At 35.4% G+C, this 17,217-nt stretch overlaps 2 protein-coding genes across 7 annotated transcripts; both read right to left on the bottom strand.

The window, feature by feature from the left end:
* Window positions 1–2,182: 2,182 nt before the first annotated feature.
* On the bottom strand, window positions 2,183–4,751 carry LOC112509452 (40S ribosomal protein S25). Its single transcript, XM_025114419.1, has 4 exons — window positions 4,657–4,751; window positions 4,473–4,547; window positions 3,026–3,160; window positions 2,183–2,478 (listed from the first exon to the last, which is right to left on the bottom strand). The coding sequence occupies exons 1-4, from the start codon at window positions 4,657–4,659 to the stop codon at window positions 2,365–2,367; spliced, it is 327 nt and encodes a 108-aa protein (XP_024970187.1). The 5' UTR covers window positions 4,660–4,751; the 3' UTR covers window positions 2,183–2,364.
* Window positions 4,752–6,716: 1,965 nt separating this feature from the next.
* Window positions 6,717–15,390, bottom strand: LOC112510100 (zinc transport protein ZntB-like). Of its 6 annotated transcripts, none has more exons than XM_025115392.1 (9): window positions 15,250–15,390; window positions 13,310–14,070; window positions 12,183–12,371; window positions 11,991–12,082; window positions 11,087–11,146; window positions 10,921–10,990; window positions 10,259–10,462; window positions 7,259–7,695; window positions 6,717–7,033 (listed from the first exon to the last, which is right to left on the bottom strand). In XM_025115392.1, exons 2-8 carry the CDS (start codon window positions 13,931–13,933, stop codon window positions 7,303–7,305), a joined length of 1,632 nt encoding a protein of 543 aa, XP_024971160.1. In that variant the 5' UTR covers window positions 13,934–14,070; window positions 15,250–15,390; the 3' UTR covers window positions 6,717–7,033; window positions 7,259–7,302. The 6 variants fall into 6 exon arrangements, with proteins under 6 accessions (XP_024971160.1, XP_024971165.1, XP_024971164.1 ...); XM_025115397.1 differs by lacking the exon at window positions 6,717–7,033 and having other exon boundaries at window positions 7,045–7,695; window positions 13,310–13,472; window positions 13,900–14,070; XM_025115396.1 differs by lacking the exon at window positions 6,717–7,033 and having other exon boundaries at window positions 7,045–7,695; window positions 13,310–13,491; window positions 13,900–14,070.
* Between the last annotated feature and the right edge of the window lie 1,827 nt (window positions 15,391–17,217).

Below are 17,217 nucleotides of genomic sequence, written 5' to 3' on the forward strand. Positions count from 1 at the left end.
TATAAAATATTATTTTAATACCTCTCACCAAGTATTGAATAAACTAAAGGGTTTTTGACCTAACGGTATATTAGTCTTTGACTTTTGAGGAGGTTAAGAGTTTAAATCTCATCAAATGTGAACAGAGTGTGTGAGTTTATTTGTTCTACTTGTCGTATATAAATATTATATATTTTAAAAAAAAGTATTAAAAATAAATGTTTATAGAGAAATAACACTTTATTAAATATATTGAAAATATTTTAATAATGAGTAATTGCTGGAGTTGAATGTAACTTTTTTAGAGATTTTAACTTTCAATACTCTATTTTAGAGAAAATGCATCGTAATTGTTAGAGACAGTCTTACAGCTTCTCTAAAATAATAAAAAATGAGTTTTTGTTTCTTTAAAATGCTCCAACAACTTTTCTATCTTGTTCTTTAAAATAGAGAATCTTGGAGAAAACTTTAAATATAGAGAATTTTCTAAAACTTGATGTTGGGAGAGAGATGATTGTTTATGTTAAAATCTCTAAAATGAAGAATCTGTTGAAGTTGAATGTAATTATTTTTAGAAATTTTATGTTTTGGTTCTCTATTTTAAAGAAATTGTAAAATAGCTGTTGTAGATATTCTAACACACAAATCGAACATGTGATTGAAATGAAATTCAATTTCAAATCCAATCTGACTTTCTTATGTTTGTTCAAACCAAACATGAGATTAAAACGAATTCAGTTCTAAATCCCTTCAAATCCAATCGAACTCTACAAACCACGGGTAAAAAATGGGTTTGTTGTTATTTTAAGCGCAAATTGCATGAAAAAATAAGGTACTTTAACTTGATTCATATTTTAGGTAACGTACTTTTAAAACTTCAATTTTGGTATCTAAAATATAAAGTTTTAAACATTCAAGTACTCGGGTAACCGGATAAAAACTAACTTTAGAATAGAAAAAACCATATCACTGACCACGTCAACAAATAATACCAAGTTTGATACTAGATTAACATGATAACCGATTAATTCTTCAACAAATATAATAAAAATAGTAAAATTCTTTAAAAATAATTGTTTGAAAAATCTTTTAGATTACGTTCGATTCATATAATAGAATTTGGAATGTAATTTGACTACATTTTCGATTGATAAAAATTAAAATGAAATCTCTCAAAAGAATTAAAATCTTCATATACGTTTGACAGAAACGTAGCTTCAAAATTGAAATGAAATAACAATAAATGATCAATATACTTTTTATTACATTTCATACTTTTTGCTTAAATTATAATTTTTAATTAGGTTGAGTTCAAATGAGACCAGTCTATTTTCGTGAGACCATTTTTTTATACTTCAAACTTCACAGCAAAACGCTTCAAGTCATTAATTGGAGAGAGCGATGGCCGACAAAGACGATAATGGAGGTTAGGGGTGCAGTGGTGACGATCAGTAATGGCATAGTAGAGTGAGGCGCCACCAAGGTGAGTGGTGGCACATGGATGGGTGGGATTCTAACAAACCAAACGAGATCGTTTGAACATCAAATATTTAAAAATGAAAAACAATATCATTTGGTTTGAAGAAAAGAATTTTTTAACACAAATTCCAAAACTATCCTTTTGGTTTGCATAAAAACAAAATTAAGGGTCTACTTGATAGTTGCCGAATGATTTTGTACATAATAATTAAGTGATCAGAATGATTATGTGGCTCTCATGATAGAGTGCATAATGAAATTTAATTGTTTGGTAATTGTTTACAATGAAATTAGGACGCTGAATGGTTAAGAGAGACCAATGATACAAAATCATTCAGAGAGTTTTAGAACCATTAAGAGACAAACTTTGTTTTGCCAAACAAGATTAACCTCTTAACGATTCAAAAGCTACCTCTTAATAGAACTACTAAAAGGTAAACAAACGACCTCTTGTAATCTAAACATAGCGAAGTAACAGATTAAAGATAACAAAGGTAGTCTGGGTCTGTTTGGTTAGTTTTCCATCAAGCCTTCTATCAATAAAGTTGTCCATATAGATTAATTTGTCTATATAGATTGGAAAGAATTTTGTTTGGGTGGGCTTTTTTCATAATAAATTAAATGAGCGGGTTTTTTTTGAACTTGGCTATCACTATTAAAGCTCCCCTATAAGCTTACTGAATAAGCCACTTTCTATATCATTAACCCACTACCAAACAAACATGTATAGCCTCAATAAGCTGCTAAAAAAGGTCAAAATTAAATCTGAATATGGCATAGTAACAGATTGCAAGAGAACAAAAGTATGGGCTGGAGTGACAATGATCCCCTAAATGTTACAGTAAACAAAAACTTGGAAGCAGAAACAAGAAAATCATGCCTTGATTGTTACCGATAATTTCGCTCTCAAGTATTGGTGGCCCTGGTGTAGATCTGCTGGCTAGCATGAGCAGACACCATCCTGATCGCACCTCTTGCCATCAGATCCTTGATTGCCTTACGTGCCAACGATCCATTGATCTGAACCGAACCAAACCAAACCAAACCAAACAAAACCAATGTGAGTCGCACAACTCAAACGTCATTATATGTCATGTGTTTGCGGGTGTATTCAAGTTTCTACTCTTGCTCCTCCCAATTAAAAAACAATGCACCTTCCATCTATGAAAAACCCTCCCAAACAAAAATCTTCCCAATTCATCTAGGAGGGAGTTTTATGCAGAAAGACGGGTTTATCCACACAGAACTTAATGGAAAACCAACCAAACACAGCCTCTAAAGTCATGCCAAAGACGAGACAAGTTTTTTTACCGTCTTTGTCATGTCCCATCCTGTCCAGTCTACGAAACACACCTTTTTTTGTTTATCATGTCATACAAAACAGTTCTCATCACAGGTATATGCTGTAAGGACACAACTGGTTTGGCGCTAGAGGTATCAAAGGACAGTAATTGCAGTACAAGAACAACACAGGACGATGAGCCAATAAAAGTAGTTTATAATTAATTTTTAAGTAAAAAAACACGATAAGTAGCAGAAAAGATTAGTAAAAGAACTTTAACAATACCCTTAATCTGTCTGACAAGATGGAAGGAGTGATAAGCTTGAACTTTGGAGCTTCAGACAGAAGCTTGTCGTATGTAGCCTTATCGAATAAAACCATGTTGTTGACCTTCTCCTTTTGCTTTCCTTTGCTCCACTTCTGCAAGACCATGTGTATACAATCTTAATCTCTGTTTATTTGAAGAAAACATGAACTATAATTGTTTCTTCATTTGAAATGCCAAATTTGGAGATGTGGGTAGCACAGAGGTGGGATCTCCAATGGGTTCGGTCTGCTAAACATATACATGCAATTCATATGAAGCAACCAAAATTCATCCAGCTGGTAGTCTCTCTATTTTCGACATAGCTAACATAGTAGTCATAAGGAAGCCTTGAAGTTTACTAATTGTTAATATCTAAAATGCCTTCTTGCTGTGATGATAATTAATTAATATTCTTGCAATTCAGATATTACTCCTTTAGCAACAAAACAATATTTTTTGCCACCATAATATTTTCCCCTGTACGTTGAATGAATGCTCAAATATGACAATATGATGGCTAGGTATCTCTCCTTTTCCTTCTAAGGATACAAGAGCAATTATTCCTTCATTAACACACCTGAATGCTTTGTTGACATAAAGAATCTATACATAATGACTTCAAACCAAGAAGTTGTCCAATCCAAGATTGATCATATCTTATTCATAAGTCCCTCAACCAATTCATTTGCCCATTAAATATCAGCTCATTCCTAGTAATTAATATCATAGATGTCGATTTCCACGATTATTGGCATATAATATTCCCAAAAAAGTACAACTATTTCAGAGCCCTGGACAAAAAGAAAAGCCTTGTACAAACTAATCAATTGCCACACTAAGAATTTCAACTGAGTCAATTTTCTAACAAAATGTTGTTACTAATTTCGTTCATATTCTCAAAAATCAACACCACAGATATTACAGATCATGGCAAAGTTCTAGCTTTTATCACTAAGTAAGATTAACTTGTGCCTGTATAACTCAAAATACCAAATACAGACCACCAAAAATTAGTATCTCTATGTCAAAATTTGACTTTGACTCCTAACTTCCAGATTGATATAGAATCACACAATAACCACGTAGAACTGTATCAGCAGACCAAAAACACCTAGAAGAATATCTGCATTAAATTGACGACAAAAATCCATCTTATGTCGCAGTTAAAACGTTCTGCGTTCAACATCATATAGATTTCGCCATGGAACAGAGTGACTACTGAGATCGCAGCAGAAGCTAATCCAGTAATCCAGTACCATGTAATACGGTATTACAATGCTATTTTTTTGAAAAATCAAATCATTAACAAGAGATTAGGAGTCAAAAATATATCAAATCTAAATAATTAATAAAGTGAACTCCATAGAGGATGAAGTAAACGTAATACTTCAAATAGGATAGATTTAAAAAGTATCAAAACTTGACCTTCTTTTTCTGCTTTCCACCGCCGGACTTGGCCGGCTTAGATGACGGTGGGGGAGCCTTTTCCTTCTTCGGCGCCTGGTATACAAAAAAAGGAGTATAAACACTTTCAGAAACTGAAACAAGTGATAGAAATAAAGACAGAAATTTTAACGGATTCATAGATCAGATAATTGTGTTAAGTTACCATGAAAATTGATAATGACTTGTTCCTCTAGGGTTCCGACGCACAGGAGATCCGAAGAGCTGTTGCTACCGCCGCAGAGAATGGAGACTCTGCGTTTGCTTATGAAATTAGGGTTTTTGAAGGTCTTTACCGAGTTTGCGGTTCATAAATATCGGGTCGGTTCACGGATGGATACAAAGATAATTTGACGGATAAAAACCCGAAAATATATAGGGTTTCATATCAAAATAACCTTAAAAAAACAAAATATAATTTAATTAGGTTATTTTTTTGGCAAATTACATGGAAAAAATAACGTATTTTAACTTGATTTTTATTTTAAGTGACATATTTTCAAAGCTTTTATTTGGTACATAAGATGTAAAGTTTTAAATATTTAAGTATTTGGGATAACTGGTTGAAACATTAATCAGTTACCATGTTGATATGGTATCCAACTCAGTATTATTTGTTGAAGCATTAACCGAATATAACATCACTAGCCACACCAACATGATAACCGGTTATCCGGGGATTTAAATGTTTAAAACTTTACTTCTTTGATACCAAAATAAAAGTTCTGAAAGTACGTTACTTTTTCATACAATTTACAAAAGAAACCTTTAACGGATCTGATAACATAATTAACTGAATAAAACAAACCATATGGGTTTAGAAACCATTGTAGGCTCGTCCCTATATCACCTTGTTTATAGGCTGATATTGCATTGTAGATATACCATAATTAGGGGTGAGCATAGACGGGTACCCGCCCTTTTTGACAAGAACCGGAACCGGCGGTTCTTGAGATATTGGAACTGGAACCGGAACCGGTTAGAGCGGTTCTTAAATTTTTGGAACCGGAACCGGAACCGCCGGGAACCGGTTCCGGTTCCGGGTACCCGCTTCCTTAAATATTAAAATTTTGTTATTTAGAAATAAAAAATAAAACATTGCCAAAACACTAAATAAATAAGCAAGAATACAAATTATATAGAATAATGGTTACAAATGTTGTTTAACGATTACAAATCATAATAGACTAATAAAAAATGTTCAAAGTTTAACGATTACATACTATAATGGTAAATGTTCAAAGTTTAACGATTACATACTATGAATCCAAGTGAATACACAATTTGAAAAAATACGAATCATTTTATATGAATAATTTAGATGAAGAATGAAGATGACGACGCGCTTTCAAGATGTAAACCTAATATAAATTTGGTATAAAAAATTAATTATTATTTTTTATTGGAAAATACCGGCTACCCGGCGGGTAACGATTCCGAAAAATTGAGAACCGGAACCGGAACCGTTCTCAATCGGTTCCGTATTTTAGGAACCGGAACCGGAACCACTAATATCAGTTTCGGTTCCGGAACCAGCGGTTTCGGTTCCGTAACCGGGTACCCGGTTCCGCTGCTCACCCCTAACCATAACTCTCGATGATAGTTCGGACTTATCTTAATCCTTAAGCCCATTTCTTTAAGACCTTATATGTAAATACATTTGTACTTAAAACCCTATAATTGTTATAGTTACATATTTAACACATAATTTAATTATTCTAAAAGAATAAGTTATGTTATTATAAAGAATTTGATAAAAACTTTTAAAAACCATTTTTTATGCATAACGTATTGTTTATAGCTCCATATTATTTATAATTAAAAATTATAAGTAAATTGTGCATAAATACAACTTATTATAACTTCATGTTTGAATTCATGAAACTAACTGCAAATAAACATACACATGATAAATATAAAATCTAAAATATAATTAAGATAATTATTAAGTTCCAACAAAATACTTAGTTATTATTTATATATAAAATTATACTATCAAATCAAAATAAATTACTTTGTTACTAAACTTAAATTAAATTATAATAAAACAATTCTATTAAAGAGATTTCACACAAAAACGAGAATTTTTAAATAATTAATTTGATACTAATGTCGATATAATTTTTTCTCAAGTTTATAATATCTTCAAATTTATATTTTATTAAAAAATAACGACATTATTGTTTTCTCAAAATCACATAAAATCGTATTATAACATCGATAAAGACAATGAATAACGTGGAACATTAAAATAGAGATGTATATAGCCGTATTACGCCAGTATCCTTCTACTAATAAATAATCAACATGATATTGTTCAGGTTTTTGATGGTGCAATAATTATATCGAAGCATATGTATTCTTTATGTGCGACTCCATACATATACGTACTTTTTCAGCAGTATCATTGTGACACATGTCGTGGTAAATGCTTACCGGGTAACAGTCTCCTCCCTCTGTTACCAGGTTAGATTATCGGTCTTTGCTATGTCTCCTACCACGTAAGATTTTTGGTCCTTATCATGCCACGTAAGAAGTCAATACTGTATAAAAAGCAAGCTCTCGTTTAGTTTTGCAGGATTCATTTTCTCCGTTCCGGAGAATCTGTTTTTATCGTAAAATACAGAAAGAAACACTACGCTTTGCAAGAATTAGCCAAAAAATTGTCCGAGGATGCCGGTTTTTAAAAATGGTTTGTTCGAAAAGAAAACTGAAACGATTCCTAAAAGCAACGAGATTTACATATACTAATATCATCACATTATTACCTCAAATCGACGTTTGATTCAAGCAATCTTCGTTGACGATGTTCTCAGGGCATAAGAACATAACCGTCACAACTACCCGGAAATATGGTAGATGCAGGAGCAGAAGACATCTTGGTTCTTGAATCCGATCTTCGAAGTTGTGCGTGAGATTCCGCTTCTTGCTGGAACATCTTTACGAGCTCCTGTAGCTCCAGTCTCCTGACCTCAACTTCCTCTTCCATCACGGGATTTTTTAGTCCAAGGTAGAGTAAGCCGACAACAATCAACGTGATGCCAAGAAGTATGAGGATACAGGAAAACAGAAGAAAAGCAAACGGTGAACTTTCTGATCCGGGAATTCCATCAACATTTATCCCGAAGAGGCCGGTAATGATGGAAAGAACGAGGCCACAACCTCCAAAGACTCCTAGATTATGTGTCACCCGCAGGCTTTTGTCCTGAAAGTTGTTGCAAGAATGAAGGATTCATCGGTGTGACAAAAGGAGTGTAAACGAGTCGAGCTTTTAATGAGCTACTCGAGCTCGAGATGAACTTAATAATTCTCGAGCTCGAGTGGATTTCAAACACAAAACAACATAATTTGCTTAAGTTAACGAGCCAAGCTTCATAAAATCAATGGTTCGACTCGACTCATTCGGAAGCTCGATTAAATTTTTCGAGTCAAGCCATTCTATCATATACTTTTTCAATCCAAACATGCTCATATGTCCATAAATAATACAATAAAAATATAAAAATTATCAATCTAAAGCCGGTAAACAAGTGAATTGATAACGAGTATGGACCCATAAATGAGCATCGAGCTCGAGCCTACATTGAAAAAGTTATTCGAGCTCGAACCTAGTATAATTTTTTCGAGCCGAGCTCGAATACCTACTACTCAACACAGCTCGGCTCGTTTACACCCCTAATCGTGACAAAAGGGGTGGGGAGGTTTGCTGAAATAGTGGTGGTTGGCTGCTTGCCAAGCGAAAAGTACATAATATAACATCTAATGGTGGATGGAGAACAAGCCTGCTCTTCTAACTGAAAGAAACTTCTTAGTAGTATATTCGGAGGTTGGAGCTCTCACAAAAGCTACCAAAAACATGTTGCCTTTGATATGCAGACCGGACTGGATGAGGAGAGTGATGTAGACGGGTGAAAGAATTGAGGAAGGTTTTATGGTTTTATTTTGATATGGTTAGTTTAGTAATTTACCAATCTTGTCTCATCTTACTAATTTATTTTTTTGATTAACCTGGATATCCAACCCGCTATGCGAGCCGACTAATTCTAGGGCGACCACCTACTTTGCATATAGCCCGGAGTCACCGCATTTGAACCTCTGTGGCCACAAGGGGATTTTTATTCCTCCTTGGATTTGAACCTGAGACCTCTTGGTACTTTTGACCTTTGGAGCATCTTACAAATTTTTGTTCCACCTATTTTGAATTTTTGTCCCAATCAGTCTCGTCCGGTCCTGGTCTGATGTTGCACAAAACATGGGACAACACATTTATGTTTATCATGTCCCGTCCTGTCCTGCGTACCAAACGCACCCATAGCAGATAATACTATTAAATGTAACAAATATAATGGTAGTCCTAGACAAATCTACTTTTTATGGGATTTGGAATATTGGCTGTTTGACCGCATAAATGACAATGTATCTGTGAGAATATGTGGAGCCCCACTAAATTACTCTCCAAAAGAGCCCTTGGAAGAGAATGGAGGCTCCAACATATATGAGGAGAAATATAGACGATGTGTGACTCTAACATGCCGCCTCCAACAGAAGCTGACGGGCACATATTGTCCCAGAGTGTTGAGAACGGTCTATATGGATGAGGGGACTAGATGAGTACAGATTGCCCCTGGGTGTTGAGTCCCTAAGTGGTTGACCTCGACTCTAGTACCATGTGAGAATATGTGGACCCCATTAGGTTACTCTGCAAAAGAGCTCTTGAGAATGAAGATTCCAACATATAATCGAGGAGAAATGGTACAAATCTAGCCGATTTAGGACTCTTAACACGCCTCCTCCAACGGAGGCTAAACGGACACATATTGTCTTGGAGTGTTGAGAGGGGGCTAGATGTGTACAAATTGCCCCAGAGTGTGAAGTCCCTAACTCTGATACCATATGAGAATGTGTGGAAACCACTAGATTACTCTCCAAAGGAGCTCCTAAAGTAGTCGAGTCCCTGAAGTGGTCGAGTCCCTGAAGTGGTCGACCTTGACTCTAAAACCATGTGAGAATATGTGGACCCCGTTAGGTTACTCTCCAAAAGAGAACCCTTGAGGAGAGAATGTATGTTCCAACATATATCAAAGAGAAATGTTACAAATCTAGCCGATGTAGGACTCCAACACGCCTCCTCCAACAGAGGCTAAACGGGCATATATTGTCCCAGAATGTTGATAGGGGGCTAGATGTGTACAGATTGCCCCAAAGTGTGAAGTCCTTAAAGTGATGGACCTTGGATATGATACCATATGAGAATATGTGGAGCCCATTAGATTACTCTCCAAAAGAGTTCCCGAGGAGAGAATGGAGGTTCCAACATATATTGAGGAGAAAATATACCCACATCGGTTGGGGAGGGGAACTAAGGTTGTCTTAAAACCGTGAGTCCAGGTGTGGACAAAGCGCACAATATCTGGTTCAGTTGGCTTGCGATGTTACAAATGGTATCAAAGCCGGGAATCGGACTGGTGTGCCAACAAGGATGTTGGGCTCCCAAGGGGGGTGGATCATAAGTTCTCACATCGGTTGGGGAGGGGAATTAAGGTTGCCTTATCATAGGCTGGATACCTCCTCTATCAGACACGCTTTAAAACTGTGGGTCTAGGTGTGGACAAAGCGGATAATATGTGGTACAGTTTGCTGTCCAAGTCTAGTTGATGTGGGACTCCAATGGTATCTCTAATATTTGGAAGAGAGGTACTATAATATCTAAAAAACAAAATGCAGTAACCGGCAGAAGATTCTATAGATGGACATAAAAGAAATAGCACCTGTAACCAGGCCCGAACGGTACTCTGCATGACATCTTGTACTGTAAACAAACGTCCACGAACTGCTTCTTGCTCCTCAATCATTTGCCTAGTACTTTTTGTTACTCCTTCCAGTAACCGCTTTGCTGCATTACCTCTTAAATGTTGAAGGAGCTCAAAAACAATCTCTTCTCTAGCATGTAGAGACCACTTTACCCTTATAACCTTCAAGAAAGAAAAGGTGAGCAAAATTCACACAAAATTAATGAGGAACAAATATGAAATAAAACATAGACTATTCATAGGGCCTGTTTGGTTGGTTTTCCTTCAGGTCTTGTATGGATAAAGATGTTTGTGTGCATTAATTTGTCCGTATAGATTGAAAAAGTTTTTATTTGGGAGGGTTTTTTTTACAGATGGAATATGCATATTTTTTAATTGGGAGGGACAGGTTTGGAAAAAACTTGGCTTTCTGCATAAAGCTCCCCCCTAGAAGCTTACTGAATAAGTCATTTTCAATATCATTAAGCCACTACCAAACAGTCATGTGTAGCTGACCAAATAAGCTATGAGTCCATTAAGAAAACAGGCCCTTATTAGTTTATCTTTATGTTCTTTCAAGGAACGACATAGATGTAATCAAACAATCAAAAAAACATAAGCATTGATCATTCTAGAAATACCTGCGAAGACAGCCTTCTGATTTCTTGGTTTAATATTATGCTGAATAGATGCAAATCCTCATGATTTCTCCTATTAAAAGTAAAGAAGTTAAGAGATGTTAGAACTTGAGTATCACAAGAAAGAAATTGAATCCTCAGCAAATGATCTGCACGAATTTATTAGAACCTGTCCATAAACTTCAACTCAACTTCATCTGCTGCTCCAAAAATGTATTTCCTAAATAATCTACCAGACACAAAACCGAAGAATAGTTAGATTACAAAATCAAGAAGCCTGATTATTATGAAGATTGTATAAGAAGACAAAAAACATGAAACAGGCACCAATGTGTTAGCTATAACCTAATAACATCCAAAAGAAACTATTTGTCAAGTGAATGCAATAAAAAAAGGAATTTCACCTATCATCCCACCGGGCAACAAACAAACAACAATTTTCTTTTGGTATCCATGGGTATCCAGGCCAGCTTACGCGCACCGACTAATCCCCCAGTGATCACGAATGACCTATAGTCATCGACTCATCGCAAGTACACCTCCATGACCACAAGGGCTTTGGCAGCGCCAAGATTCGAACCCGGGGAAGATGAGATTTCCACCACATCCCCTGAGCCTTAACAAGCGCGCCACAACCCAAGTGGTTACAAACAACAATTTAGCTTAATTCATACTGTTTGGTTGGTTTTCCATTAATCCCTCTATGGATAAAGCTGTCCGTGAATTAATCTGTTTGTATAGATTGGGAACTGGGAAGATTTTTGTTTGGAAGGGTTTTTTCATAGATGGATGGAGCGTGCTTTTTAATTTGGAGAGATAGGTTCAGAAAAAACTTGGCTTTTTGCATAAAACTCCCCATATAAACTTACTCAAGCCACTTTTTCTATATCATCAAGCCACTACCAACAGTCATGTATAGCTGACCGAATAAGCTGTGAGTCTCATTAAGCTCATTAAGCTGCTAATGAACATGCCCTTAGTGGAAGAACAACCAAACAGACCCTAAGTTATGACCTAATAATGTTCAAAATGAACTATTTGATGCGTGAAATGCAATAAAAAAGGAATCTCACCTATCATCCCACCGAGCAAGGCGGCTTGCTAGGAGTGCTATAACTTCATGAATAGTTTGTGGTAGATTACCACCTCCTGCAGCAAGCAGCTCCTGTTGAAGCACTCGATAAATTAAAATAAATATTCAAGTAAGAACAGTTTCAGGCATGGATGTCAATAAAACATATCCAGTGACTGTTGAAAAGAAAAACCTGAACTTCTGAAACTCCTAACACATTGACGTTTGCCGCATAACCTTTGACGTGTAATGCAGTAACTAAAAAGTTCTGTGCTTGCCATGATCTTAGGACTACCGGGATGTCATCTTCTTCTACATATGGATCACCTGCTGACTGTCCTAAGAGTTCAAATAACAGTCCACCAGCAACCCTAACAGGAACCTGCATAGTGAAGAACCTAGAAACCATGAGATTATATCATGTGAGCAGACTATCTTAGATTTGCAGTATTTTCTTGTGTCATCACAACAACAAAATCGGCTTTATAGTCCAAAGACGTCTAAGGGGATGTTTGGTTGGTTTTCCATCAAGTCCTATATGGATAAAGTTGCCTGTGATTAATATGTCCGTATAGATTGAGAAGGTTCTTGTTTGGGAGTTTTTTTTCTTCCATAAATGGAAGTAACGTGTTTTTTAATTGGAAGGGGCAAGTTTTGGAAAAAAAAACATGGCTTTCTACATAAAGCTCCCCCTTAGAAGCTTACTTAATAAGGCACTTTCAATATCATTAAACCACTACCAAACAGTCATGTATAGTTTACTGAATAAGCTATGAGTCTCATTAAGCTGCTAACAAACAGGCCCTAAATGTCCTAATAAACGTGTTTATAGGACCAAAAAATTGTATGTCCTATATAATGCCGCTACGCTAACAAGTGTTGTAAGACACTTTTGAAGTAAAGTGTCATTTTAACTTTTTCATTCGACACTTTTGGGAAGTGCCTTGTGAACTTATTTTTTTACGGTTGTTTTTGTAAGACACATTTTCAAATAAATGTCATATAAAAACATTAATAAGATGTTTTATTTCAAAATTGTCCTAAAAACTTGTGAGGACACCAAAAATCGTCCTATCAACTTATCGTGACACCTTTACATAGGATACACAAGTCCTATAAGGCTATTTATAAGGACATTTAGACATATTTGGGATCCTATAAAACCAATTTTATTATAGTGACATTTCAGAATAATTTAACACAATCACAATGATACTAATGAATAATAAACATCACAAAGACACAAACATGCATAAAGTATATTATAGTGATATTGGAAAATAAAGAGTATATTCAAGAATGTTATCAAGAAAAGCTTGCCTCGTAAAGGAGGTGCTTCATACGCTCACTTATAAGCTTACTTTCATCTCGTAAAGCAATGCTGATAGCTGGATGTAACCACTTTGAGTTACTCAACCAAGAACTAATAGAAGGATGTCCTGCATCAACATGACACCACCAGGTGGGCCCTACAGCCTGTTCCCTGTAGGGCACGGCAATATCTGCAACTGTGACTTCATTATCATCAATTTCAAACTCTTCATGTTGAGAGTCCCAGCAGCCATTTACTTGTACTGTCTCCACAAGTTGAGTAATTCTTGACCAGCCAATTGGTATCCAACAGTTTCCAGTATTCATATTATTATGAGCATAGCCGAAATAATGCTCCGAGTTACAACCGTGGTCATAACTATCAATCCCACCATCATATGATTCTGGAAATGGTACAGAATTCGAAATGTTTCTCTTTACAGTTTGAACTGGCACTGAACTAGTGATCCTGTTTTTAGATCCTTGTTTCTTGTCCCTAATGACATCTTGTGGTCTACACTTTCTGTGGCCACGTACGGCCTCAAAAGCACAAATTAGTCCATCAGTCCACAAAGCACAACCCAACATAGCATCCTTACCAGCATGATGTTTCTGATTGTCAAACTTCTTCATATTGCTCGTGGATGCTCAAAAGTCACCAACTATCCAATCATCAAAAGTTTGAAAAATACAGTGTCAGAAGTCAGTAATCTGAAATATTAGAGCTTGTCCACTTTTTTCTTTCCTTTCTTTCTTCCTGGGGGACAAAACTAAAACAATAAAAATGACAAGTTAGGAGAAGTCCATTTACATCAAGCAAAATCAAGTGGAAGCTATTGAACAATAGAAACATATAGACATACAGGAGGAAAAAGGGATTCAGCATTTAAGTGGGGAAATTGTCTAAAATAGCCATTTTGGCCTCCCTGCTTCACTTTATAGCCACCTTTTCAACCAATTAACTGAAATAGCCAAGTTTTATCAAGTAGCACTTTAGCAACTTGTGAAATCCAATTTTTTTAATATAATATTCATAAAGTAGCAATCTTGTAAGTTGCAAAAGTGTTACCCTGTGAAATGCTGACGTGGAAGTACCACTTATGCACTTGCTAAAGTGCTACTTGCCAAGTATGCATTTCGCCAATAGCACTTTAGCAACTTGCTAAATTGGTACTTTATGAAAATTAACTTCATAAAAAGTAGATTCTGCAAGTTATAAACTGCTACTTGAGAAATCTTGGCTATTCCGGTCAACTGAGTAGAAAAGTGGCTATAAAATGAATTGGGAAGTCCAATAATGGCTATTTTGGACAATTTCCCGTTTGACTGCTAAAGTGCATTTTGATATGGATTTTCTAACATGCATTACTACCATCAGAATTAATGCACAAAGACTTCACCAAAAACCCTTCGAACACTTAGTACAGAAGCATCATGAATCTATGAACAGAATTAATGCACAAAGACTTCACCAATTGGATTCAACAGAACTTGATTTTTGAGGTCAATAAGAAGACGCTTTCTGCCCCAATTTTTAAAATGGTTCTCTAAACTTTGGAGGAAACTTCGGCCATTTGATTTCACTTTCTAACAAATAGATATTACAAAATCCCTATTAAACCCTTTCTAGCTCCCAACATTGCAATCCTTTACGCCATAAACTCCATAACCACAAAATTGTTTGTAAAGCTTCGAGAATTCACGAATGGAACTCCTTTCTTAGCACATACTAGACTTTTACATTTGTCTACATTAACAAACTGAATCTTTCAGAAGTACTTGCCATAGTCAAACAAACCTATACCACTTCAATCAGAGAGTAACAATTTGAGTTTTGAAGTTACGAATTCCCTAAATCAACTTACTAAAATCAAATAAAATTATCTCCAAACTTACTACCTACGTAATAACACATACATAACACGATGATAATATGAGGAAGATGCTACCAATTTGAGGATGAATCGATGCCGAGATACTCTTCTTTTTCTTTATGCGTAATCGTAACCGCTTTCGTGAAGTTTTCGGAAGGTGGCAACTCTGATAATCGCCACCGTCACCGGCACCTCACCGTGCCGATATTCGGTGGTGCTAGAAAGTCCTTACACTATGGCTCCTTTCTATAACAAGCCCTTTTATTCGATTGAAATAAAGAATGAATTACACGTTTAGTCCCTATGGTTTGGTATTTTAACACATTGAGTCCCTAAAATGAAATAATTAAAAAAATGGGCCCTATTAAGAATATTTATTTGAAACAACTTATCGTTTTCTACAAAAGTCTTTGTCAACCTATTATAAGTTAAAATAGTTTAACTTCTTCAAAAACTCTTTATTACCGATTTGACATTGGTATAAGATGTATATTCAAACACTAAAAACTCTTTATTACCGGTTTGACGTCGGTATAAGCTGTATATTCAAACACTAAAAAATGTTTATTACCAGTGTCACACCGGAATAAGTCAATAATTTTTTTTTAACAATTGGCTTATAAATTATCACAATCCATGGTACAGATATACAACTAGTATAACAATTCATTTGCCTTTCTATCCAAACAAATTCGAATTTGTAATAGGTCAAAGTAATGACATAATACAAGCTTAACATATTTTTCACATCAACATTAAGGTGACGTTTGTTTTTTAAGAGGTGTTGGAGTTTGAAATCTATTTTCATTTTTGATTTATAAGAGGTGGACTTGAAGTTTGATATCTGGATCAGTAAGATTGTTTTTACGTCTGAAGTCTGAAATCTGAATCAGTCAAACTAGTGCAAAAATATAAAAGTTAAATAGTTTTTTTTTTTTTTTACAAAAGTATAAAAGATGAATAATTTTTACTAATAAATCTCTTCCAACCCCCAAAATATGAACCATGTGATATAGTGCGGATTAGGATTAAAATGTATTAAGGGATATATTTACCACTTAAAATTTTCAGAGGATATTTAGAGTTTTTAATCACTTATTTTAAAAATAAAACAAACGCTCTTAATACCCGAATGTCTGAACGAATCAGACTTCAGAGATATTATGAGGTAATTTTGAAAAAATAAACAGGCCCTAAAACATTACAAACTACCGATGACTGTAAACCGAAATGCAATTTAGCAAATTATATTGTATAGTCAAGCAATAGTCAAGCAATGAAAAAGTAATGAATAAAATCAAACTACGAATCAAATGAACCCAATATATTTCACTTGAAAGTGTAATTATAGATATGATATACATGCAAACATATTATTTACTTCAGTAACTAACTAAGGGGCGGTTTACCTAAATGCTTATCCGGTGAGTGTTTAACATTAGGAGTCTAACACTATAATTTATTTTAATGGGTAAGATTGTAGTATATCAAAATGTATCATATACAACAATTTACCTGATAAGCGCTTACCCGGGTAAGAGTCGTCACTCTCACTTACCGGGTAAGTCTCTCAATCCTTATCATCGCTCTTACCGGGTAAGATTTTTGGCCCATTGCCATGTTCATCCGGTGAGGAAAATTACCCGGTAAGTACTTACCGGGTAAGCGTTTAGTAAACGGCCCCTAAGTAAAGCAGTTGTTTTCACAACACCCACTTTTTTTTATTAACCTGAATATCTAACTCGATATGCGAGCTGACTAGTCCCAAGACGACCACCCGCGAACACCGCATTTGAACCTCCATGGCCGCAAGGGGATTTTTATTCCTTCATTGGATTCGAACCTGGACCTCCAGACACTTTTGACCTTTATAGTCCAAACTCAAATCAATCAGACACCACTTTTACGGTTATAAAACCCAGTGTTTACAACCAAAAAAGTTGTAATGGATGAAGTTAGACAACAATATCTTGTGGGTGTTAGGAGAGAATCCTACGAGGGTCCATTCTAAAAGAGTTGTGGGCATCTTTCTTTATCGTCGAG

Source organism: Cynara cardunculus (assembly GCF_001531365.2).
Source record: "Cynara cardunculus var. scolymus isolate 2C chromosome LG 3, CcrdV1, whole genome shotgun sequence".
In the NCBI taxonomy this organism is placed as follows: domain Eukaryota; kingdom Viridiplantae; phylum Streptophyta; class Magnoliopsida; order Asterales; family Asteraceae; genus Cynara; species Cynara cardunculus.

What these genes read in the sequence shown, in the direction of transcription:
- LOC112509452 (XM_025114419.1), bottom strand. An exon ending in GTGGAAAGCAGAAAAAGAAG is followed by an intron (nt 3,161 to 4,472) that starts GTCAAGTTTTGA and finishes ATGGTCTTGCAG; the next exon opens with AAGTGGAGCAAAGGAAAGCA. An exon ending in TCTTGTCAGACAGATTAAGG is followed by an intron (nt 2,479 to 3,025) that starts GTATTGTTAAAG and finishes GGTTCGGTTCAG; the next exon opens with ATCAATGGATCGTTGGCACG.
- LOC112510100 (XM_025115392.1), bottom strand. Translation starts at nt 13,933, where the DNA reads ATGAAGAAGTTTGACAATCAGAAACATCATGCTGGTAAGGATGCTATG. An exon ending in TAGGAGTTTCAGAAGTTCAG is followed by an intron (nt 12,083 to 12,182) that starts GTTTTTCTTTTC and finishes GTGCTTCAACAG; the next exon opens with GAGCTGCTTGCTGCAGGAGG. An exon ending in CCGTTCGGGCCTGGTTACAG is followed by an intron (nt 7,696 to 10,258) that starts GTGCTATTTCTT and finishes AACAACTTTCAG; the next exon opens with GACAAAAGCCTGCGGGTGAC.